This window comes from Vombatus ursinus, unplaced genomic scaffold (assembly GCF_900497805.2).
Source record: "Vombatus ursinus unplaced genomic scaffold, bare-nosed wombat genome assembly UNPS02014798.1, whole genome shotgun sequence".
In the NCBI taxonomy this organism is placed as follows: Eukaryota; Metazoa; Chordata; class Mammalia; order Diprotodontia; family Vombatidae; genus Vombatus; species Vombatus ursinus.
In genome coordinates this window covers 73,562,755-73,588,175 of record NW_020954576.1, presented here as the reverse complement: position 1 = coordinate 73,588,175, position 25,421 = coordinate 73,562,755, and the positions used below count along the sequence as shown (strand labels likewise).

Sequence of the window (25,421 nt, the reverse complement as noted above, 5' to 3'; positions counted from 1 at the left end):
TAGTAAAAAATGCTTCTGCAGTTTTATTTAAAATTCAGATTTCAGAGTGGTTTACTATAATTATCTTTTTGCTTTTTTTTCTTATGATCTCATTTTAAGCTAGAGAATCAAAATTATTTTAAATGATCCATGCTCTACAGTCATTTAAAAGTACAATTTTTTAAAAAGTACTGTTGTACTACAGTGCTGTGAAATTCAGGCATATCTGCAATTTGGATGTGTTTTACAATCTGAACAGCCAGCTATTCAATAAGAATTTTAGAAACATGTAAAAGGTTTGCTGTGGTTAAAATAATGTATAATTGAGTCATATTTTAATCCTTTAAATATGACTGATTTTCATGTCACACTTATACGTAAAAATATTAGTTCATGACCAGTCATTCTGGAGAACAATTTGGAATTGTGCCCAAAGGGCTATAAAACTGTGCATACCCTTTGATCCAGCAATACCACTTGTAGGTCTATATCCCAAAGGCATCCAGGAAAAGGGGAAAGGACCTATCTGTACAAAAATGTTTATAGCAGCTCTTTTTGTGGTAGCTAAGAACTGGAAATCACAGGGATGCCCATCAATTGAGGAATGGCTAAAGAAACTGTGGTATAGGAGTGTAATGGAATATTATTATGTGTAATAAATGACAAGCGGGATGATTTCAGAAGACCTTGGAAAGATTTATGTAAACTGATGCACAGTGAAGCCAACAGAACCAGGAGAATGTTGTACATAGTAACAGCAACTTTGATCAATGAAGAACTGTGAAGGACCTAGGTATTCTAAGCAATGCAGTGATCCAAGACAATCCCAAAGGACTAATGATGAAGCATACTATCCATCTCTAGAGAAAGAACTGATATTGTTTGAATACAGACTGAAGCATGCTGTTTTTCACTTTCTTTCATTTTTTTCTTTTATTTGAGTCTTCTTGTACAAGTGACTAATATGGAAATGTTATACATAAAAAAAGACTATTCGTTCAATTTTCTTTGGAATGTTTCTTTGCTTAAAGAACTTTATATTAGTTTATTATTTCATTTTCAAACCTTTGTAATGACACATGTGTCTCTTTGAGAAGTGTTTAACATTAATAATTTTCAATATAACTAAAGTTCTTTCCCATATAATGCCAAAATTTATTTTACTATAACTACTTTAATGGAAATATTTCTAAAATAAGTTATATACTTCCTGCTATCTCAGATGAAGAATACTCAATTTTATTTTTTTCTTGATGATTCAGTCATAAAACCAGAAGACAAAAGAAAATTGCAACTACATGGCTTTCCTTAGAGAAGCAAGTAAAGGAATTGGGGAAATTTATTACCTCTCTCTCTAAAGAAATTGAGATACACCATTTCATGGGGGCATTGATCATCTCAAGTCAAGTTAGCAAGCAGTGTTATGTGCCAGTCACTGTGCTAAATGCTGAACTACTGTGCTCATGATAAGCAGACTTAGAAAGGCCACTATGAATATAGTTGTGATTTATGCACCAACATCAGTTGTAGAAGATGAAAATATTAAGAAATCCTAAGAATTTGGTAAAACTCTCCAAATTAAATCAGCCTATATTTTGATACTTCATCATCTGAATATAGGACAGCTAGGTGGCACAATGGATAGCGCGCTCACCCTGAAGTGGAAAAGACCTGAGTTCAAATCTGGCCTCAGACACTTACTGGCTGTATGACCCTGGGCAAGTCAGTTACCCTCTTTGCCTCAGTTCTTCATATGTAAAATGATCTGGAGACGGAAATGGCAAATGACTCCAGCATCTTTGCCCAAGAGAACCACAAATAGGTTCACAGAGAGTCAGACAAGACTGAAATGACTCAACAAGAACAACATCTGAATATAAAAGTAGACGTAGGGCTGAAGAGCAAAAATTATGTTGAAAAATAAGGTTCGGGAATAAGATGCTAAAAGCTTGTAGACTTAAAACTCTTACCTCCATATCATGAATACCTTCTTTGAGAAAAGAATCAGCATGTACTGGATATGCACAAAAACTGAGATTTATTATTCCTTAATAGACTGAAACAACTCTACTAATGTGAAAATCTCTCCTAAATAATCTATCCTTACAGTCAAACTATGGATTCATTTAAACCAAACAACAAAAATAATTCAAAATTTGTAAAATAAACATGAGAAAAAACATATGGTATGCAATTACAATAACTGACCTATATAAACAAGTTATTTATTTCCAAAAAGGAAATGGAAGGAGGAAAGAATTTTGGTAGTTGTTGAGTGCAAACTTATTTTAACCCATTATATTTAGCTAGCCCCCAGCCATATTTCACATCCAGCCTTCTTTCAGAAAATCTGGGCCAGGGGTGGGGAACCTGCAGACTCAAGGCCACCTGTGGCCCTCTAGGTCCTCAAGTGTGGCCCTTTGACTGAATCCAAACTTCACAGAACAAATCCCCTTAATAAAAGGATTTGTTCTGTAAAACTTGGACTTAGTCAAAAGGTTGCACCCAAGGACCTAGAAGACCACATGTAGCCTCAAATGGGTTCCCCAGCCCTGATCTAGGCCCTCCTAGGCATCTTGCCATCTGCTTTGCCATTTTGTGTGTACATTTCCTCTCAATACAACCCGACATCTTTTTCCAATCTTGCTCTGAATACAGTAATCAAGTCAATACTAATCTTGCTACTGGAAAGGGTATGACAGTCAATTATACTATGGTTCCGTTTACAGTGCTTTTGACTCTCCATTTTAAAACTCCCTTCCCTTTCCACCTCTGTATGTGTTATTTCCCCCTTACTAAAATCCTTGATGTCATTTCTTACTTTTGTGTTTGCTTCCTCAGCATCAGGCACAAATCCTGTCATATAGAAGTAATTAATGAATGCTTTTTCATTCATTTATTTTAACTGTTTCCTGGAGAAGTTTAACAAATATAATTCAGTAGCAATAATGAGAACAAAAGTGCCTAGTCAACAAACAGTTCATCTTTTTGGCAGACAAAGAGACAGCGGTCAAGGACGGCAGTAGTGTAGATTATAGATTTGTTTGTAAAATCTTACAGTACAAGATGATTGAAGAGTAGAAGGAAAACAATTTTAAAGAAAGTTTAATAAGAAATTAAGCTAAACAGTGTCATCACATAGACATCTAAGAATGAAACTGGAAAGACAATGAAAAATGGAAAAGATATGTAAAGAGTTTTTAAGCTCTTTTCACTCCTGAGGACAGTGGAGTCTCCAAATTTTTATATTCTATAATCACAGTCCCAGATGAGCTGCTGGAAGAGGGGGTGGATATTGGACTGAGGGGAAAAAAGATAGAAAGGCCACTGAACAAGACCAGAGGTACATATTAGAGATGATACAATTTTTAGTTCATTGAAGTATTAATTCTCTAGTTAACTACCCCTCTTACATAGCCCTGAAGAGTAGTGAAACACATTAGACCCTATTACAAAAAAAAAAAGATGACCTAGAGAATATCAGTAGCTACTGTCTATATGCCCATTTTCTCAATCTCCACAAAAAGGATGTGCAAATAATCTCCAAATTGTCAAAGGCATCTTTGTTGAGTATATAAGAAAGGAATAGCATCTAGGAGTTGAAAGCATTATTCCACAATGAATCACATTTTTACAATTGTACAGTAGATTGTAAAGTACAGAAAATACAAGAACCCACTTATTGTTCATTGACTATAAAAAAGCTTTTGCCTTGCTTGAGAAAATAATACTTTAAAGACTCCTTTCCAACAAGGAGTTACCCATGCATATGTCAGAATTATTAAAAAAAATCCTTAAGAGATAGAACAATAGAGATAACTTTGTGGTAGTCACTGGTTATTAGTATCAAGGCTTAAGAGAGAGATAAATGTTCACCAAAGGGGCTCACTGCTAGCATGTTGGAGATTAGTCAAGGACTAAAAGAGGAATTTCTATATACTGGTGCTGAGACCCTTCAGATGCTCCATTCTGTAGATGACATTGTGCTATTTGCATCAGTCCTCAGAATATGGCAGAATTTCCCAAGATCCATAATCACTCCAAAAACTTTGGACTGTCTACCAGAAAAAGTAGATAAAAATGTCAGTTGTCCAGATTGGTGTACAATGAAATAGAAAAACTATGGAGATAACTATGCATATTTTGGATAGATTGCAAATGCAGAGTCAACTGAGACCTGAAATAACAACAGAATGAAGAATTGTTTGGAGTGCTTTTGTGATTGCTCTTTTCTGTTATTGAACCTAAGCTTCTTCCTGAAACAAAGGTCCATATTTTTAAATCCAGCACTCTTTTCATTATACTACATTATCTTCTAGGACACAGGTCTTCTGGAATATAGTAGCAACTGTTACATTCACTGATATTTATGTAGTATTTTAAAGTTTTCAGAGGGAATCAGAAGGGAGCAACTAGGAACTGAAAACAATATTCCACGGTGGATCAGATTTTTACAATTGTACGGTAGACCTTAGAGGTATAGAAAATACAAGAACTTTCAAATATTCATTCTCTTAATGCTCATAGCACTGTGACATAAGTGCTATCGGTATTATTGTCTTCATTTAACAGTGGAGGAAACTGAGACTCAGCTTAAGTGACTTTCTCATGGTCACATAAACTAAAAAGTTTAAAAACCAGGAATCAAATCCAATCTTCCTGACTCCAAGTTCTGCACCCTGTCTACCATTTCACACTGCCTCTCAACAAATGATTTCAGTTATATAGCAGTTTGAGGTTTTCAAAGCATTTTACATAGATGGAAAGGGACTAGATTTGAAAGTCTCAATACCTGGTTTCTAGCTCCAGCCCAGTCACTTAGTTATTTAAGACTTTGGTTGACTCATTTAACTTCTCTAAGCTTTAACTTCTTCATCTGTAAAATGAGAACAGTAATCTTTGTATTAGCTAGTTCACAGAGTTGTTTTCAGAATCAAATAAGAATATATTTTAAATATTTTGTAACTATAGAGAGCTTTATAGATAGATGAATATAGAGATAGGGCTTGGACCTGTTATGTCATTAGTATAGGCAATTCCCAGATGAAGAAATTCCCTCTAACAATGTAGGTCAGTACCTTCTCTGCAACTTATAGTCTTAAAGAACTGCTTACAGTACAGGTTTAAATGAATTTGAGTTATTGTTGTCATTATTATCTACAATATACAGTGTCGTGCTTTTGTGTCATATCCATGAACTTTGTAACATGTTTTAGCTATTTTCTGTGTTTTGGGAAACTCCTAGATAAGTGGCTTTTAAATAAATGATATTGTATATTAAACTGGTGTTCATGGTCCTTTGAAGAAAGGTGATAGTCAGAGGGATTAGTTTGAGCTTTGACAACCTTTGAAAAGTTTGTTAAAGAGAGCTAAAGCAAAGAGACTTACTGGTATTCTCTAACCATCCCTCTCAGAAACAAGAACACCTGAAGAGAAGCCAGCACTCTGATTTCTACAAGTCAGTTTTTGACTTCATGAAGCAGGCCGTGGTCAGTCAATAAGCAATTATTAAGCACTTACTATGTACCAGACACTGTACTAAGTGCTGGGCATACAAAGAAAGGCAAAAAATAATCCTTGCCTTCAAGGAGCATACATAGTAATGTGGTGATTGTACTGTATAGGAACCCTTAAATGTTTGTTGGCTAAGTGAATGAATAAATGCATGAATATTGAAAATTGGCCTATATATAAAATCTGATGGGAGTTTAGGTTTTCCACACCAAAATTAATTCATTTATGCCAATGCCTGTCACTTGGTACAGTGACTCCTTAGCAAGGAAAGAGAGACTGATTCTTTTACCATGTGAGTGAGCTAGACATTGTTGAGCATTGTTGAAGAGCTGATATCTATCCTTCTTCCTCAAGTTTTACTCCCCTGACCTTTCCAGCTCTAGAACAAATTTACAGTCCTATAAATGGTAATGGCAAAATTATTTTCTTACTGAAAATTTCTTTTTCATATGTTTTCAGAGGAAAAATGTAATATAAATATATTAGCTCTAAAACTATGATTATACCATTATAAATTGTGGTTCATTAATAATCGAGTCAAATCCCATCTGACTCTAGTTTAGTGTTAAGTACAATTTATTTTATGTAATTCTTTCTATATTGGTATTCTGTGTATGGTAGTGTGTGTGTGTGTGTGTGTGTGTGTGTGTGTGTGTGTGTGTGTGTGTAGAACAAATTTCTAATAAGAATGTTTAGATTACTTAAGATCAGTATACCCTAACTAAAGGTATAAGGGGATTTGTGAGGATAATCTGGAATTGCCAGGGACTGGGACCTTGGAGCCAGTGACAACAGTAATCATAGATAAGTAAATATAGAGGCAAATATCTGGTCCAAATTCTGGCTGAGGGAAAAAAGTTTTTGAAGCAATTATAACTTAAGGCAAATTCCATGTTCCCCCAGCTCTTTTGTGGAAAGCTGAGAGAGACAGGACAAATGCAAGTGAATCAGGGTGGTTTATGGTTTTTGTACAAACTGTATTGAAGTTGGAATATTAGTAATTCAGTCAACAAACATTTTTTGAGCTATACTATGTTCCAGGCACTGTGGATACAATGAAAAGGGGAAAAAAATCCCTGTCTTCATGGGACATATATTCTAAAGAATATGTCCTATTTTCAAATCAATGGACTATATTAATTTAACTTAGCTAAGAGTATAACATATATAAGAAATTCCATAAATATTTATTAAATACATAAATAAAGTAATGAAATTTGCCTTTGAGAGTAGAATTTAATGAGCCTAGTGGTATCTGGTCTGTATCTTCATTTCTTTGGTCTGTATCTTCATTCGTATAAAAATTCTTTCAATTTTATAGAAACTCCCTCTACAGATGCATTTCAGCAATTCATTTGTATATTATGGTATTAACTAGTTGTCTAGAATACTAAAAGCTCAAATGACTTGCCTGTGGTCTATAATATGTGTCAAAAGCAAGACTATGTCATGCTGCCTCTGTTTTTGGCTTTTATCCTTAGGGAAAAATGTAATTGCCAGTGAAATGTTTGTTCAATATTTCAGATAGTCAAATTTTTTACCGTTTGTTTAAAAAAATTTTAATTTTTAAAAACCGCTATACCCAGCAAATGTCTCCTGACTTAGAAGCTGATGTTCTAGATCTAGAACCTCAGCTGGTAAATTAAACTAATGTTTTTACCTTGAGGATACTAAACAATTTTAAATTGGTCATATATCTTCTTCGCAATAATATGTAAATTTGCTTTTTGCTATCTTAGAACTTTTAAATATTCTTTCATTATCAGTTACTTGAACAAATAAGTAAGTTTATTATTAGTGGCTGTTAGATTTTTACTTTCCATTTGGATTTTTTTTTAATCTGGCAGATCTTCTTTCTTGGAAATAAACCTTGATTTCTTCTGTAATCTTTAGAATTGTTCACATCAAAAGCTCTAAGTTATTGCTTAGATATTTATCTTTTGTATACTTTTCTGAAGAAATAAGTGTAAACACTTAACATCATCAAGAATAGAATACTTCAAAAGCTAACTCAGAAGAAAAAAGTTTTCTTATTTCATATTGAATGGTAGAATTGAACTGAATCATAGATTTTGAACTGGAAGTGACCTGAGAGGTCATCCAGTCTAATGCTCTCATTTTTTAAAGACGAGGAAACCCGGAGAGGCTATGTAACTTATCCAAGGTCACAGAGGTTGTGAGTGGCAGAGCCAGAATTGGACCCAATGTTCTGATTGTAGATCTAGCATCTTTTCCACTATACCACATAGCTCCCCTGGGTGCAAAATGACTGAAAACATTTAGTCTGTGTTCATTGCCTTTTCTTTCCAAGTTCTGCTTCCTTCTGGGAAGGGGAAGGGAAGAGGGAGAGGAAAGGGAGAATAAGAGGATACATATAGATAAATCTTCTTACAACTTGGACATTCCTTCAGGTAAATGGGAAGAAAGTATTTTGCCCCTGACCATCTTCATTAGGACATGGCTTTTTTATTTGTTGAATAAAGAAACACTTAATTTTGTTTTGAATTTTGCATGCTTGCCTTTAAATGATATATTAAAATTAAATTAATTTTTAGAGTACAAAATATAGTCTTTCATATTGTCTACAAATCTGAATCATTTTAGTTTACATAGTAACAGTGAAGTGGTATTAACAAGTTTATTCATTCTTTATACTACTGCCTGTTAGTAGAGCTAATTTTAAAATTCAGCTTTACTCTGAAATGGTTGACATCCATGCATACATATTCTGCTTTATGGAAATATAACTTAATTTTCTTGTGGAGAAATCAGTGGGCAGAATTTTCTATTTTTACTATACTTCTTTCACACCAATGCTTTGATTTTTGAGCTACAGGCAAATGAGTACACATATTTTGCTCTATTATACTTGATTAAATGTCTTAAAGTGGTTTTTTTTTATCAGTCTTATTGAAAATGCTAAACTCATGCCTCAGTAATTAAGTTTCATATGTCATTACCATAGTAGTGCCTCCTTAATGATAAGGAAGAATGGCAAGTGCCATAATTACTTTCAAAACATCTTTTATCTATCTTTTGTCCTTTCAAATTTGACTGGACTTTGTATTTACTTGTGCATATAAATATTTCACAAAGATTTCTTCTACTGTTAGAAAATCCATGCTTTTTTATACCATGCCAAAAACAAAATTATTAAGCAACATTTTCCATCTAGAATGAAAACTCCAGTTCTATTCCATTGTATTTTGATGAATTCTAGTTCGGAGTTGAAAAAAGCATAAGATTAACAGTGAAATGCCCATTCTTTGCCTGTTTTTCTTACCTTCATTATCTTATGCTTCTTATTTAAATTTGGATGTACTCTTACCTAAAACTGGATATAGTGTAGGTTTTAATAAATCTGTCAGTAAGCATTCAGCCAGTTTGGTATGCTTACACACGTTGCATCTTTCTTCAATATTGTTCACTCTCCAGTATGAATAACACTTCTTGAGTTCATGTGCTTAGACCTTCTGTTCAGATTCCTTGTCTTTGGGTTTTAGGGGTAAGTGTTCTTTACCAGGATTCCCTGTAAATTCTCCTGAAATTCCCCAATATTTTGAATTTTCTTTTATTTTTCTTATTAGGGTGCAGCATAAATGCCAAGCAAGTTGAGGAGCAGTCTGCAGCTGCAAATGAAGAAGTGCTTTATGCTTTCTGTAGGGAACCAAGTTATTTTGAAATCCCTACAAAAGAATTCCAGCAGCCATCACAGGTAACAGAGAGCACTATTCATGAAATTCCAACAAAAGACACACAAAGCTCCCATGCAGCAGGTGCAGGCCACGCTTCATTTACCATTGAATTTGATGATAATGCCCCCGGCAAAGTAACTATTAGAGACCACGTAACAAAATTTACTCCTGATCAGCGGCATAAGTCGAAGAAGTCCTCTCCTTCAGGAGTGCAAGACCTTCCTGGGATTCAGACTGGAATGATGGCACCAGAAAATAAAGTTGCTGACTGGCTGGCACAGAACAACCCTCCTCGAATGATTTGGGAAGGGACAGAGGAGGACTCCAAAAGTATTAAAAGTGATGTTCCAGTTTACTTGAAAAGGTTGAAAGGTAAAGTTAATTGATCACTTCAGTTTTTATTTTGTGGTAAAGAAAATTAAATGATCTTGCAGTAAGCATTCTGTGTATTGTTGTGTGACTCATTATATGGTAGATTAAAATGTTCAATTAATTTTATTTAGCGTATGAAAAGCAAGTAACAGTCATCTTCCAACTTTATTCTGTTAATAATAATGTACCTTCATTTACTTTTTTCCTTACTTTCCTTTCTGTTTTCCTTATTATTATTATTTTTTTGGAGGGTAGGAAAGGTGGGGGAGGTCTGGTCCTATGACTTCATTGGTATATCCTGGGAAGGAAACTCTTTTCACAAAGTCAGATCAGTGACTGTTCTACAATTTAGAGTATTAGGGTGTTGCTAGAGGGAAATGAGAAGTTAATTTACTTGTCTAAGGTTAAACATCATTAAGAGCCAGAAGTGGGACTTGATCCCAAGTCTTAAGAGTCTGAGACCAGGACTTTCTCAACTATTCCATGCTGCCCATTTTCTTATAAAAGCCAAATTAGTGGCGTTAGTTGACTTTTATGTCATATATTTAATGACTTTATCTCCCTTTATCTCTTTGTCTCTTTATGTCCCATCAGAAGCAAAATATTTTATAGCACATATCACACAAATCAAAATTATACATAATATTAAATTGAAATGATGGAAATGGTTTAAGCAGAATTAAGTGGTACTGTGATACTTTTATTTAAATGCCTACATCTAGACTTTGGATGAGATTTTAAATCATTTGGACACAGAACAAGAATTTTCACATTTATAAAAATGACAGTACTATTTAATATTATTTTCAAATGGATATTGTTGAAAAATCAGTTATATATGGAAGTATAAATACTGTATATTACATTTTAATGTTAAATTCTTGAGCAGAGTCACATATTACAATGTTTGTGAGATACTTGTCATGTTTTATAAGTGTAATAATTAGTCAAAGGTAGGTATATTTTTACATCAGAAAGATAGGCATAAATCAGTCATATTATCCAATTGATTATTTTTTGGTTTTACTACTTAAACTTTTACAAAGTAAAACCTATTTAGGGTTAACTAGAGATTTTTACTACTCTGATTTTTATTTTTAAAATCATCTTTAAGTATCTTGAATATTATTGGAAAATAATGTTAGTCTTATAATACATTGTATTTATCCTACTGTATTTCAGTGTTCATAATGAACTATAATTTGACTTTCACATCAAATTTCAGGTAAGATTAACCAAGACTCTAAATGTTGTCAGTTGGAGTTCTGCCAATTTGATAGAAGAGTAGGAGCCTGTCATGTCACTTTTTTTTTTTTTAACATAAGACTGGCTCACTTCCAAGTCAAGTCAGCAAACATTTATTAAGCATCTTCTATTTGCAAGGCACTGTGCTCAGCCCTGAGGATACAAAGAAAGGCAAAGTTGAATTCAAATATTTATCAAGTACCTACTTAAATGTGGATGGAGCACCATGCTAGGTGCTAGAAGAGATTCAACATTTAGAGAATTGGTTACTGACCTCATCTAGCAATGAGGACATGAAACATAAACAAATAACTAGTTTAGTACTTGATAAGTGCATAAAAGAGGAACAAAGAATATCTTGTATGAGGTCAGAGTAGGAAAAAGATCATAAGTATATGAAATGCTTCATGACTTTGTCATTCAGAACTGTGTATTATTATAAGATGATTTGGTTCCCTTCTAAATTATCTTGCTAAGTCTTCAGTGACATGACCGTTGACATGACATTTGTATTTTTGAGGCATAATTAAAATACAGAAACACTGAAATAAAGTTCATAATCATGACTTTGATCCATCAAGAAAAGGCTAATTATGTTTAGCATCTAGTTTTTACTATGGCATCATGGTGTGGTTATGTTTTATATGTGGACACACTTTTCAAGCATAACCGAATACAAGCAGTGTATATCAGTTATAAAGTTTCATGTTCTTCCTTGTATGGTTGTGTTTGGTAGATTTTGTCTGATTTCTGTTTTCCATTCTAGAGTTTTGGTTCTTTTCCTTTAATCAGTAAACATTTATTAAGTGTCTACCACATGCCAGGCTCTGCGCTAGATGCTGGGAATACAAAGACAGAAAATGAAACAAACTCTCCCCAAAGGGAGTTAACACTGTATCAAGAAAGACAATATCTAAGTATATACGTAATAATAGAAAGTAGTCAAGGAAGGGAAGGTGCTAGCAGGCGAGGGGCTCTGAAGAGACTTCATGCATAAGGTAGTTCTTGAGCTGAGTCTTGAAGGAAGTGAGGGCTCCCATGAGATGGGATATATCTAGGACTTTCTCCTGAGGAAAGCCCAAGCAAAGGCATGGAGATGAGAGAGTGTGATGGGAGGGGAATGATGAATTATGAGGCTAGAAAGATCAGGAGGGGACAGGGTGCCAAGGGTTTTAAAAGTTAAACAGAGGAAATTATATTTTATCCTAGAGGCAATAAGGACCCTTACCAGAGCTCATCAAGTGGAGTAATACCTTGGTTAGAATTCTAGCTATGATGCTTGACACTCTGGACTTTGGATTCAGAGTTCGTATCAGTGGGTCCTTGGTTTTGAGAGATGTCATGGTACAGCAGAAAGAACATTGGCTCTGGAGTCACGGAACCTGAATTAAAAGCCTACTTCTGAAACTTTTTCTCTTTGTGACGTTGGACAGGTCACTTACCTGCCCAGTTCTCCTCCCCGGCCCCTCGGCTTCATTTTCTCCAACTGTAAAGTGAGAGGTTACACAACCTCTGTGGACCCAGAGTTAGGAACTTGGTGACATTCAACAGAAATAGAAAAGTTTGGTAGAATAGAGGATTTAGGAGGAAAGATACTTAGTTTTGTTTTGGACCTATTAGGTTTTAGCTGTCCCTTGAGCATAAAGTTTGAAGTGTCCAGTTGGCAGATGGTAATGTGGGAAGAGAATTTAGGAAAGAGACTGAGTCTCAGTTTATAGATCTGGGTGTCATCTGCATACAAATGATAATTACATATTTGGAAGCTAATGAGAACTCTAAGAGAAGGGAGTGTAGTGTGAGAAGAGAAGAGGATCTAGGACAGAGCTTTGGGGTATACCCTTAGGTAAGAGGTATGGTATTGATAGAGATCCAACCAAAGACTTGATATGGAGCAATCACATAGGAGGAAAACCTTGAGAGAATATCCAGAGGAAGAGGGTATTACTTATTAGTATCATTAATCATCTTAAATATTTTTGCTTTTTGGTTTCACATTACTTTTTGAATAGTCACTGTATTGAAGATTTTCATGTTTGTTTCATAGTCATCACCCCTCCTTTGGAGAGGTTACTTTTAGAAACATTAGAAACACTTTTACAGATCATTATTTCCCTCTTTTATTCTGCTGCCATTGCTTTTCTTTGCCTCTCCATCTGTGATTTCTAATTGCTATTTCTCTTTCTTTCTTTACCCTTTCTTTTCCTGAGTTGTTTTACTTCTCCTATGTACTATCTCTTTCTTCTTCTTTTATATCTGCTAAGTGTTGTCAGTAGCCAGTTTTTCAGAGCTCTCAGGAATTCTGAGGCTAACTCCTTAAAATCCAGTCCTCTACAGAGAATTCTGTTCTCTGTGGGCCTTCCAGATTTGCTTTTGAGGTTTTCATCATTAAAATATACATTATGTCGTACCTAAATTAGTCAGCCTAGGGTGTTCGTAATACTAAAGTATTTGGGGAACAATTCAGTTCTGGAAATTATGGACTAGATTCACAATTTTCACCAAAAGAGGCTATCGCCAGGATGGAGAACCTACAGCCTCAAAGCCACATGTGACCTTCTAGGTCCTTGTGTGCAGCCTTTTAACCAAGTCCAGGTTTTACAGAACAAATCCTTTTATTAAGGTATTTGTGCTGTGAAGTTTGAATTCAGTCAAAGGGCCGCACTTGAGGACCTAAAGGGCCACATGAGGCCTTGAGGCTGCAGGTTCCCCACCTCTGATTTAAAATGTGATTTGCTGCGAAGTTCTGCATATATCCAAAATATCTTTTAACTTCACTGTAATTTCACACTTAAGCATGGTAGTATTAGATTATTTTTTTTATTCTTTTTGGCATGTAATTCAGATTTAGCTTATGGGCATGCTGAATCAGTAAAAGGTCAAATAGCATGCATAAAGTTTCACATCACATCGGTAACAAAATAGGGGAGTATGAGTTAGTTGATGGTGACTATTATTAACCATGATATTTTAGACCACTGTTAGAAATATCTGCTTAATGTTCCAAGAAATCAAATACATTCTGATGACACTCTACAAAATGGACAGAAACAAATCCTTGAATTGATTTTTCCTAGTGCAGTGCCACGTGCCCAGAGTGTTCTCAGGCACATGTTTGTATAGCGTAAAAAAATAGATAGTTCATAATCTCCTTCCTTCTAGGAAGTTAGACCTTTTACCAAAAGGATATTCCTATAATAGCAGAACATAAAGAGTTGAAAAGAGTTAGTGAAGACTTATAAAAAGTTTTAAAAAATCAGGGATGTGCTTAGACATTTGAAATATGGATTCAGTAAATGTTAATTGATGGTAGTGCTATATATAACTCTCAATCTTATATAGCTGTTTTTATTTTCAGTTGAGAAATCAACTCAGATTCAGAATTGTTATGTAATACATATAAATATTATTGTGATTTCTCTTTATATGGGAAAATAAGGATGTAAATGAATGTGAAAACCAGTTAAACATATTTCATAGAATTACAGGATCTCAAGAGTTAAAAGAGACTTGAGAAACTTTCTTCAGTCCACAGCTGCACAAGAAATCCCCAGTGCAGTGTAACTGACAAGTGGCCAGCCAATCCTTGCTTGAAGAATTTCACTGGGGAGAAATCCACTGCCTCTTAAAGCAACCCATTATCATTTTGAATATGTTTAGCTATTAGGAAGTTTTTCTTTACATCACGCCTAACTTAGACTCCTTATAGTTTACAACCATTGCTTCTAGTTCTCCTGTCTGGGGCCCAGTCTAGTTTTTCTTCCACATAATAGCCCTGCAAATGGTGGAAAGGGCTGTCATCAAAAAAACAGAAAGCGAAGTATTTATCTAATATGCCAGGCACTCAGAATACTAAGGAGCTTATAGTGTAGCCAAGGAAGACAACATGTATGTTTGCATGCACAAATGTATTTAGAGAAACAAACTATATTGAAAATTGATAGTTTTTAAGGATGGACAGCTAGATGGCCCAGTGAATAGAGTGCTGGGCCTGGAGTCAGGAAGACTGATCCTTCTGAGTTCAAATCCAGCCTCAGATGCTTACTAGCTGTGTGACCCTGGACAAGTCACTGAACCCTGTTTGCCTCAGTTTCCTCATCTGTAAAATGAGCTGGAGAAGGAAATGGCAAACCACTCCAGTATCTTTGCCAAGAAAACCCCACAAAGTCAACAAAGGGGTCACGAAGATTGCGACATGACTGAAACAACTGAACAACAACAATTTTTGAGGAAAAGAATCAGCAATTGAGAAGATCAGTACAAGCTTTATGTAGAAGGCATTGTTTGAATCGAGCATTTAAAAAAAACCAAGAATTCTAAGATGTAGAGGTGGGGAGGGAGTGAATTACAGGCCTTGGGGCCATCACTGCAAAAGCACATAGATGGGAGATGAAGTGTCATTTTTGAAGAACAGTAAAAATATCAGTTGGCTAGACCATAATGTGCATGAAAAGAAGTATCGTGCAATTATGATATACAGGGTGACTGGGGTTAGGTTGTAAGCAAAGATCCCAGATAAAATAGGGAGCCATTGATTTATTGAATTGAGGAGTAACATGGTTAGATCTGAGTGGGGCATGGCAGTGGTCCAGGCAAGAGATCATAAGGACCTGAAAGAAAGCATTGATGCAGGGGTGGGTGGGAGAGGAGGGCAGGTGACAAACATGAGGAATATACTGGTGCCAAGATTTGTCAACTAATTGGGTATGTATTATGAGTGAAAGGGAAGATATGATGGCAAAGTTATAAACTCGGTTGACTGGAAAATGGTGCTTTCAGCAGAAAGAAGTTTGATAGAAGGGATGATTTAGGGGGAAAGATAATTCAGTTTTGCACATGTTGAGTTATTGTTATGGAACTTAAGCTCAGGAAAGAGACTGAGACTGGATAATTATATCTGAGAGATATCAACATAAAGATGATTATTAAGCTCTCGGGGGCTAATGAAACCTCTAAGAGGATGGTGTAGGGAGAAGAGGGACTACAAGAGAGCCTTGGAATACGCCCACAATTAGGGTCCTGGTGTTTTGGCAAAGAAGACTTAAGGACAAGAACATGAAAACAGAGACTATATGCAGGGGTAAGGTGGTGACTGTTGTCTACTGTGGCAGAGAGGACAAGGAAGATAAGGACTGAGAAAATGCCATTAAATTTGGCAATTAAATCATTGTTTACTTTTGAGACATCAGTTCCAGTTGAGTGGTGAAGTCACAAATCATAATAGGAAAGGGCTATAAAATGAGTAAGAAGATGGGAAGTGAAGGCATATGTATGGCCTTTTCTAGGATTTTAGCTGAGAAAAGGAAGAGTTGAAGGCAACAAATCTGTATCCAGGGGTGGGGAACCTACGTCCTGGAGGCCACATGTGGCCTTCTAGGTCCTTGGGTGTGGCCTTTTGACTGAGCCCAAGTTTTACAGAACAAATCCTTTTATTAAGGGGATTTGTTCTGTGAAATTTGGATTCAGTCAAAGGGCCACACTTGAGGACCTAGAGGGCCACAGGTGGTCTTGAGTCTGCAGGTTCCCCACCCCTGTATCTGCCCAAAGAAGAAAGGGGATGGGATCAGATAAGGAATTAGCCTTGAACAGAATAAGGGACACATCATCAGAGACTGGAGTAAAGGGAAAGACAAGAGGAAATTATGTCAAAGGATTGTGAGATCATGTTCTTTCCCTGAGTCTTCTCTATAACATTTCCTCCTCAAATTCCTTTAGTTCTCATATTTTATGATCTTGAGAGCTTTTATCATCCTGGTTACCCGACTTTGGATGCTCTCTAGCTTATATATGTTTATAAACATGCTCCTGCTTCTCCAACCCCCTGACCCCACCAAACTTAAAAAAAAAAAATTCACATGATCAGACCATCACCGTTAGATTTAATTTACTCTCCATATCCCTTTTTGGCTAAACTCCTTGAGAAAGCTGTCTACAATCAATGCCCCCACTGTGTTTGGGCATCCAACCTCATTATTCAACTGAAACTTCTATCTCCAAAGTTACCAGTGATCTCTTAATTTGTCAAACTTAATAGCCTTTTTTCATTCCTCATCCTAATTAACCACTTTGAAGCCTTTGACATTATCTGTCACCCTCTTCTCCTTGATACTCTCTTCTCTCTAGGTTTTTGTAACACTGCTCTTAACCTGATTGATTCTCCTCCTGCCTGTCTGACCCCTCTAGTCTTATTTGCAGGCTCTTCTTAGACCTAGTCTAGGTTATACCCACTAACTATAGGTATCTCCCTGGGGTCTGTCCATGGCACTTTTCTTCCTCTTTGCCATCTCATGTGGTGATCTCATCAGCTTCTGTGGATTCATTAATCATCACTGTGCAATTATCACATTAATTTATCCAGCCCTGACCTCTCTCCTGACCTCTACTGTCATCTCCAGCTACCTACTGGGCATCTCGAACTGCTGTCCCATAGACATCTTAAACTTACCACATCCCACTACTTAACACACACTTGCACGTATGCACATACATACCCCCTCATTCCAACTTTCAGAGACATCACTGTCCTACCAGTTATCTAGGCTTACAGTCTCAATGTCATCTTTGATTCCTTACTCACATTTACTCCACATATCCATTCTGTTGCAGAGTCCTGTAGTTCCTACCATCAAACATTTTTTAGACATGTCCTCTTCTCTCCACTCTCACAGCCAGGGTGCAGGCTCTCATCATCTCACTTAGGGACAATCACAGTAACATTCTGGGCAGTCTCTGTGAATTAAGGTTTTTTCTGCTGTCTTCCATCTTCCACTCAGTTGCCAAAGTGTTCTTTTTAAAGTGTAGGCCTCATTATGTCTTCCCCTACTCAGTAAACTCCTTTGGCTACCTATAACTTCCAAGGTCAAGCAGAAAATCTTATTTTTGGCTTTTAAAGCTCTCTGTACCTTTCCAGTCTTCTTCCTCTTTTTCCTCTTCCACAGACTCTAGAATTCAGTAATATTGGCTTTGTTGTCATTCTTCACACATACTTCATCTCCTTACTCTGTTCGTCATTTCTCAAATCTCCTTCCTCCTCCTACCTCTTAATTTCCCTTGCTTCAGGTCTCAGTTCAAATCCCTCCAATATGTAAGAAGTTTTTGTCAGTCTCCCCCAGTCTCCTCTGCACCCCCATGCTCCCACTAGTGCCTTTACTTTGAGATTACTCCTTATTTACACTGTATATAACTTTTATACAACAATAGAATGTGAACTCCTTGAAGTGTTTTTCCTGTCTTTATATCCTGAATACTTACACAGTTCCTGGCACATAGTGAGAACTTAATAAATGCCTGTTGACTTACTATAACTTTCCTTTAAAATGTGATGTCCAAAATTGAACTTTCTGGATGTGGTTTCACTGTGGTTGATATATCTTAATCTTGCACAGTATATTTCTCTTAATGCAACCCTAGATTACTTTTACTCTGTGAGCTAAAATTTATTGTGGAGTTTTCTACAAATTAGTTTCCAAACTTTCTGAATGAATGAAAGTAACCAGGAATGGGATTGGTAAATGTTTAGCAACTGACTCTCCAGGGTAGAAAATGTACACACAATATGCTTTTAAGTTTAATCTGTATTAGTAACATTTTTTCCATCACTCTTTTTAAGTCTAGACAGTCAACCAAACAATAAATCAAGCCCTGATTTATACTGTTTGCTGATTTCTGAAGTGCAAATATTCACATTGAAAATTAGTTCTTTGGAGCTGGCTCCAGTACACCACTGAAAATAAACTTTTAAATACATTTCATTGAATTGCTGCCTTTTCATTTTGTAATTTATCATTACTTGCTATAGTTTGTAAAGACAAATGATAATAATGTTGATAATAATAGCTAGCATGTTTGTAGTATAACAGTATTTTCAAATCACATTACTTCTTATTTTATGTTATCATTTGATCCTTGTAACAACCCTGTAAATTAGCTGCTAATTATGATCCTCATTTTATAGGTGAGGAAACTGAGGTCATGAGATTGTGATTTGTTGAGTGTCATATAACTAATGTCTGAAAGAGAATTTGAATTCAAGTATTCCAGGTTCCTAATCTAACACTCTACTATGTCACTTAGCTTCCTTTTCTTTTTTTTCTTTTGCTAGGCAGTGGGGCTAAGTGACTTGCCCAGGGTCACACAGCTAGTAAATGTCAAGTGGCTGAGGCCAGATTTGAACTCAGGTCCTCCTGACTCCAAGGCCAGTGCTCTATCCACTGCGCTACCTAGCTGCCCCTGCTTCCTTTTATTAATAGAAAGTACTTTGACATCTAATTGTATGTGGCTCTAGACAATACCCTAAGTTTTCCATATTTGTTGTTCAGTAGATATGCAATATTGTTACAATAAAGTTATAATGCTTAATTTTAGCTTTAGGTAGTTAATGCAAAACAGATTTTTTAAATAACATTTAAGTCCTATTATTCTCGTAAGGTATTTGTCAGAGCATCATTTCTGTGTGATCACCCAGTTTTTCCTTTCAGTTCTCTTTAGGACTATTAAGATCAGATTTCTGATTGTTTAAATAGGCTCAATATTTAAGCAGAGAGGGGTACTTGTTTACTATAGTCATAAATACAAAATAATGCAAATTATATGGTACTGGGTTTTTATTTTTGTTTTGTTTGTTAGTAAATCGTGATTAAGAATTTATAGTGTTGAAATTTCGGTGGAAGTAAATAATTTGTATTGACTTATTCGTGATGTGTTTACAAAATACTTTATTGCTTGGCTAGTAGAAACTAGAATATCGTAAGTATTAAGTTCGAGGGAAACTTAATAGTTTAATAGAAACTTAACAGCAGAGCCTGTTATTGAAGGGAACATAGAGACCTTGGATAAAATCAGAGCAAAAAACCAAGACTTCTGTGTCTGTTTTGTGTTGTGTATGTGTGATTTTTTTGTTCCCATCTCAGCGTCATGATATGTTTTTCTTTGTGTCAATAGGGAATAAACATGATGATGGCACACAGAGTGATTCAGAAAATGCTGGAGCACACAGGCATTGTAGCAAGCGAGTAGTTCTTGAGGAACATTTAAGGCGTCACTACTCAGAACAGAAAAAGCTACATCAGAAGGCCCAGTCTACAGAAAAACATCAAGAACAAGTTGTTGTAAGTCAAACTGCTTTTATGATTGAATTCTTTGATGAAGACAATCCCAGAAAAAGACGGTCATATTCCTTTACTCAAAGTGCAGGAGCCTTGTGTCAGGAAACTCCTTATTCAACACCACATACAAAACTTGAGAAAGCAAAACGTACATCAGCAGATGCCAAAGTGGTTTCTTTTTCTTTACAGACTAGCTCTGTGCGCCACAGAGCAGGGCATGGTGTTCCACATGGGAAACTATTAAAACAGAAATCAGAAGAGCCATCGGTGTCATTGCCCTTCCTACAGACAGCATTGTTGAGAAGTTCAGGCAGTCTTGGGCATAGACCAAGCCAAGAGATGGATAAAAAGTTAAAAATTCAGCCTGCTTCTGCTGCTTCTGAAAAGGACAATGATGACGACCAAAGTGACAAGGGCACCTACACCATTGAACTGGAAAATCCCAATAGTGAAGAAGTAGAAGCTCGGAAAATGATTGACAAGGTACGCAAATGAAAATACATAAATGAGTTTTTTTTAATTGCAGATTTTGGAATTACTGAAGTTAAATTAAGACAAAGTATTCACATTGTAGACTGCAGTATCGGTGCCTTATGTCCTGACAAACAGCTACAAAACTTGACAATGATTCAAGATTGAATTCTGATTTAGTTATACCTGTGGTGTTCTAGTAGCCTGAGTTTTCATATGTAAAATTATTTATTTAAGGTTAAAATATTGGAGCCTACAGTTCAACAGTGATGTAAATTGTACTATTAGCCCCTGGAGCTAGTAGTAATAATAGGGATACTAGTTTTGTAAATATAGGGAACTCAGCCAATCATTTTTAAACATAAATTTATGCTTTCTGTTTTCAACTGCTTTTTCTAGATCTTATTTTGTTTCTTTCTACTTACTGATGATGCTTTATGAATTCCATAAAATAATCAATGAGAATAATAATAATAATAATTTCATCTAGCATTTCTGTAGCACTTTAAGGTTTGCAAAACATTTTACATATATTATCTCATTTGATCCTCACAAACCTTATTATTATCCTCATTTAAAGGATGAGGAAACTGAAATTCAGAGAGGTTAAAAGACTTGCTCAGGGTTACACAACTAGTTAGATGTCTGAGGCAGGATTTGAACTCAGATCTTCTTGACCACAAGTCCAGTACTCTATGCACTATGCTGCCTAGCTACTTCTTCAGCTAATTTTTTTTCAGGAACTCTAAATACAGCTATAGAGGCTTCGTAGTTACTCATCTGCTACTTAGAATTCCTTTTAAATGTTACTAATCTAGTCAAAATATTTCCTTTTTCTTTGTTCATTTCTTTTTTTTTAATGTCTTGTATAAAGTTTAGAGAGAATGCAACAATCCTCTACTTATCGCTGTAATAAGAGGTTGAATTTAATACTTTAGCTGTTGATTTCATTATGAAGGAAATGTAAAGACATAAATGTTATCATGGAAATTGTTTATAGGACTAGAAAATGAGTCATGATAGTCTAAGAGTTCTTTAAGGGGCAAATTATTATTTTCCTTCCAATTTATTTTAAGAAAACCTCCAGTTTCTCTTTTTTATTTTTAGAAGGAAAACTTTGACTTATTAAAATATAATAAACCACAAAACAGAATCCAAAAATCAATAATTAAAGTTTGGTAAGACACTTTGATGACATGCTATACATTATTATACTTCTTAAAAAGGTTAAATTTCAGTGTTGATATTTTCCTCTATAGCTATAATGAATTAACTTAATTAAATTTTCTCCTTTAAAGGCAAACATGAAACAACCATTATAAATACTTTGTGCTGGCTTATTTTTATAACTTTGAAACTATCTTATCATTTTTACTTCAGAGGTTTTAATTTTGCTTTTTCATACTGTCAAACTTCATTGTCATTTTTCTTGCTGCTAAAAACATTACTCTTTTCCTCCTGATCTAAATAATTTACATGTTCCTACATTTAAAAAAGAAGCCAACAAAATAGAGAGTTTTCAAGCCATGGTGACAAAAAAGAGTGCAAACCAGTATATGTGATTCACTTAAAAAGTATAAAAATGATGCAAAGCTACAAATCAAGTAGCGATCTGATAGACCACATTTGAAATCATCATATACCAAGTAGTCTACCAGATAAAGAAATGCTATAATTTGTGTATAGTGTAAGAGCAAAACTTATGAGAAAGAGTAAAATTGGTAATTTTATCACAGGTTTAGAGTCATTAAAACTTAAAAACAAATACACAGAAGTCCAAATGGTTGTTTCTATATCACTTCAAATTTTTCTGAAGGAAAGATGAAAATCAACTAATTCGTGTTTTAAAATGTTAAATCACATCATTCTTTGTTTAGTAGTTTGTATCCTTAACCAAAACATACTTTTTTTAGAAATTCAGCTTTTTTTTTCTTTTTTATCTTAAATCTTGTGTGAAAAATCAAGTCATAGGCAAAGAGAAGGACTAATATTCATATCATTAATGGGAAATTCATTTTACTTAAGGTATTTAAAACAACATTCCTTTAGTTTTTCAAGATTTAGATCATGTAAATTTCTATATTCTGTGGTTGGTTTAGAATTAGTTGGGTGCTCTTTGAATTGCTACTCTGCCACTTACTTCTCTGTGACCTTGGATAAATCATTTCTCTGTTCTTCAGTTTTATCATCTACACAACAAGGGAATTCAATTGCCTTTAAGGCAATTGCCTTTAAGGTCCCTTCTGATTCTAAATCTATGCTCTGATGACTTGACTTTATTTGAATAAAAATTTGTTTTCACTTTTGGAGGAAGAAGCTTTAAAGTACATATGTGTAGTGGGCAACTCTGTTTTACACTTGGACTTGAGTTTATCTGTAAAATATGAGGTTGAACAAGATCATCTCTAAGGTCAACTTCCAGCTGTAACATTCTGTGGTTCTCGTAGAATATAGTAATTCTTTTTTTGTTGTTGTTTTTTTTTTATTAATTTATTTTGATTTATCAATAATCACTTCCATATGCTTTTGAGTTTAAAATTTTTCTCCCCCTTCCTCCCCACCACCCTCCCCAGGACGGCACACAATCTGATATAGGCTATACATTTACATTCATATTAAACATATTTTCACATTAGTGATGTTGTAAGTAAAAATTAAAACCACCAGGAGGAACCACCAGAAAGAGGAAACAAAACTCAACAGAAAAGAAAAAAAATAGTAATTTGACTTCCATAGTTCTTTCTTTGGATGTGGATAGCATTTTCCATCACAAGGCCTCTGGAGATGTCTTAGATCCTTATATTGCGGGGAAGGGTTAAGTTTATCAACGTTAGTCATCACACAACATGGCTGTCACTGTGTACAACATTCTCCTGGTTCTGCTCACTTCACTCAGCATCAGATCATACAAGTCTTTCCAGGTTTTTCTGAAGTCAGCCTGTTCATCATTTCTTACAGCACAATAGTAGAGAATATAGTAATTCTTCATGAAGCTTTTCCATCTTAAAATGGAATGAGGATGATGAACTAGGACCTTATCTCCTCTTACATGATCAACCTCTTCATTGATGTTCTCACCACCTCTTGCTTGCTCCACTGCAATGGGCTTGGTATTGTTTTCTGTCTCTTCTACTCCTAATCACCATAACTGCCAATTGATTTTCCTTAGCTCAGTTCTAATCATGTCAATCCTCCACTCATTAAAATTCCATTGGTTCCCTATTGCCCCTGGGATAAAATATAAGCTCCTCTGTTGGGTTTTTGAAGACCTTAACATACTGGCACTAATCTTTCTTTCCAGCTTCATCCCACATGACTCCTTTTTCCTCACTCTGTGTGGTCTAGTCAGACTGGCCTCCTGTTTCTTACATGTGGCACTCTGTTTCCTTGTTTCTGTGCCTTTACACTAGTTGTCCCTGTTGCCTCTTCTGCCTCAAAGGATCTTTTACTTCTTTCAAGCACCAACACAAGCTTTTCCTGATCTCCCCAAATGCTGGTGACCTCCTTCCCTAACATTCTGCTCAGTACTGCCTGTATCTCCCTACCATTCTAAAAACTTTACAGTGGCTGTAGAAGTCTGAGAAAAAAAAAAAACAATGACAATGAACAGCCATAAGAGATCAGAAATCCCACCTTTCTGAAACTGTGATTCCCCACACTCTTGGTCCTAGATTATTCTTCTCAGACATTTTTCATTGGCTCTGACAGTCCTGGGTTTTGGCTTTTTAGCATCCTAATACTACTTTCTCTTTAATGATATATCCCTCCTCAATTTCTCTTCAGAAATATCTTCTTCTGTCCTGGGCCTTATTCAACATAAGTATTAGAAATACCAGTGGTTCTGGGCTTATAAAGTAGAATTCAGATTTTGTTTAATTTTAAATTTCAGATTCTGCCATAGGTAGAAATGTAGGAGAGGGTTGTCATTCCCAGATGCTGAAACATGACTTAACCTGTAGAATTTCTTCACCAGCTCCAAAACTTAAGTAGCTAAAATCCTTATTTCTTTTTTTTTCTTTTTTTTTTTGGCTAGGCAGTGGAGTTAAGTGACTTGCCCAGGGTCACTCGGCTAGTAAGTGTTCTGTGTCGGAGGTCAGATTTGAATTCAGGGCCTCCTGAATCCAGGGCTGGTGCTCTATCCACTGTGCCACCTAGCTGCCCCATAAAATCCTTATTTCTTAAACCTTATGAGCTTACTGACTCCTCCTCTTCTTGTTCCCAAGTGATTATCCTTTCTCTTCCCATCCCTACTCCACCCTCAACTAGCTGGCAACCTAGGTCTTAGTCTCAGTAGCACTGAACAGTTTGAGATGTATTCCACTCCCAGCTTTGCAACAAATTTAATTATTTTTTTTCATTTTTACTCTGACCTTGGAATAATGGCAGAGAAGAGAACAGAGCATACTAAGATCACACAGTCTTTACACTGTAAGCATATTCTTAACTGTTAGTTAACACATGCCTTTTTCCATGTGAGATTCTGATCCATTAACCAAGGACTAATCATATTACTGGAAGAATTAAATCATATAAATGATGACACTCCAATTATAAATGAAACCAGAAGAAAAAAGTAAGTTTCAGCTCAAAAAGAATGGTTTACAAGTTCTCCTTGGAGGTACAAATAGTTAGTGGAAAAAGTACTCGTTTTTTTGTTGCCAGAGTATCCTCCTCCAAATTCCTGTACAAATAGGCTCTGTTCATGACCTCTTCCCCCAAGCCAGGTTATCTGGGATCATACGCAATAGCATGATGCCTCGCAGGCACTGCTCAGGAGCTACTGCTTAAGTTTTATATCATCATAAGAAGCAAGAACGAACAACATGGCAGTAATCCCACCCAGCAGTTCACTTATGGCAACCTTTGACAACTGCAGAAGGTGCCTGAATTCCATTTCCAGCAACAGCTCCTGTGTAAGTGCTAAAGTGCTCTAGGTAAGGGATCTCCCACCATCTGGGTCTTCCACAATCAGACCCAGGCAATTGGTAGACAGGCTTTTTTCTTTGGAAAGTCAGGTCGTGCGTTCATGACAACTGTGTCGAAG

General features: G+C 35.6%; 1 protein-coding gene across 7 annotated transcripts in view; it reads left to right on the top strand.

Annotated features, from left to right (window-relative positions):
- Positions 1–25,421, top strand: part of LOC114049920 (centrosomal protein of 170 kDa-like) — a 172,249-nt gene that overhangs the window by 85,476 nt on the left and 61,352 nt on the right. For all 7 annotated transcript variants that reach the window (XM_027871379.1, XM_027871374.1, XM_027871378.1 and 4 more), the window contains exons 8-10: positions 9,081–9,560; positions 19,743–19,909; positions 20,096–20,389. In XM_027871379.1, coding sequence (XP_027727180.1) covers positions 9,081–9,560; positions 19,743–19,909; positions 20,096–20,389 — 941 coding nt within the window. The remainder of the gene's footprint in view (positions 1–9,080; positions 9,561–19,742; positions 19,910–20,095; positions 20,390–25,421) is intronic.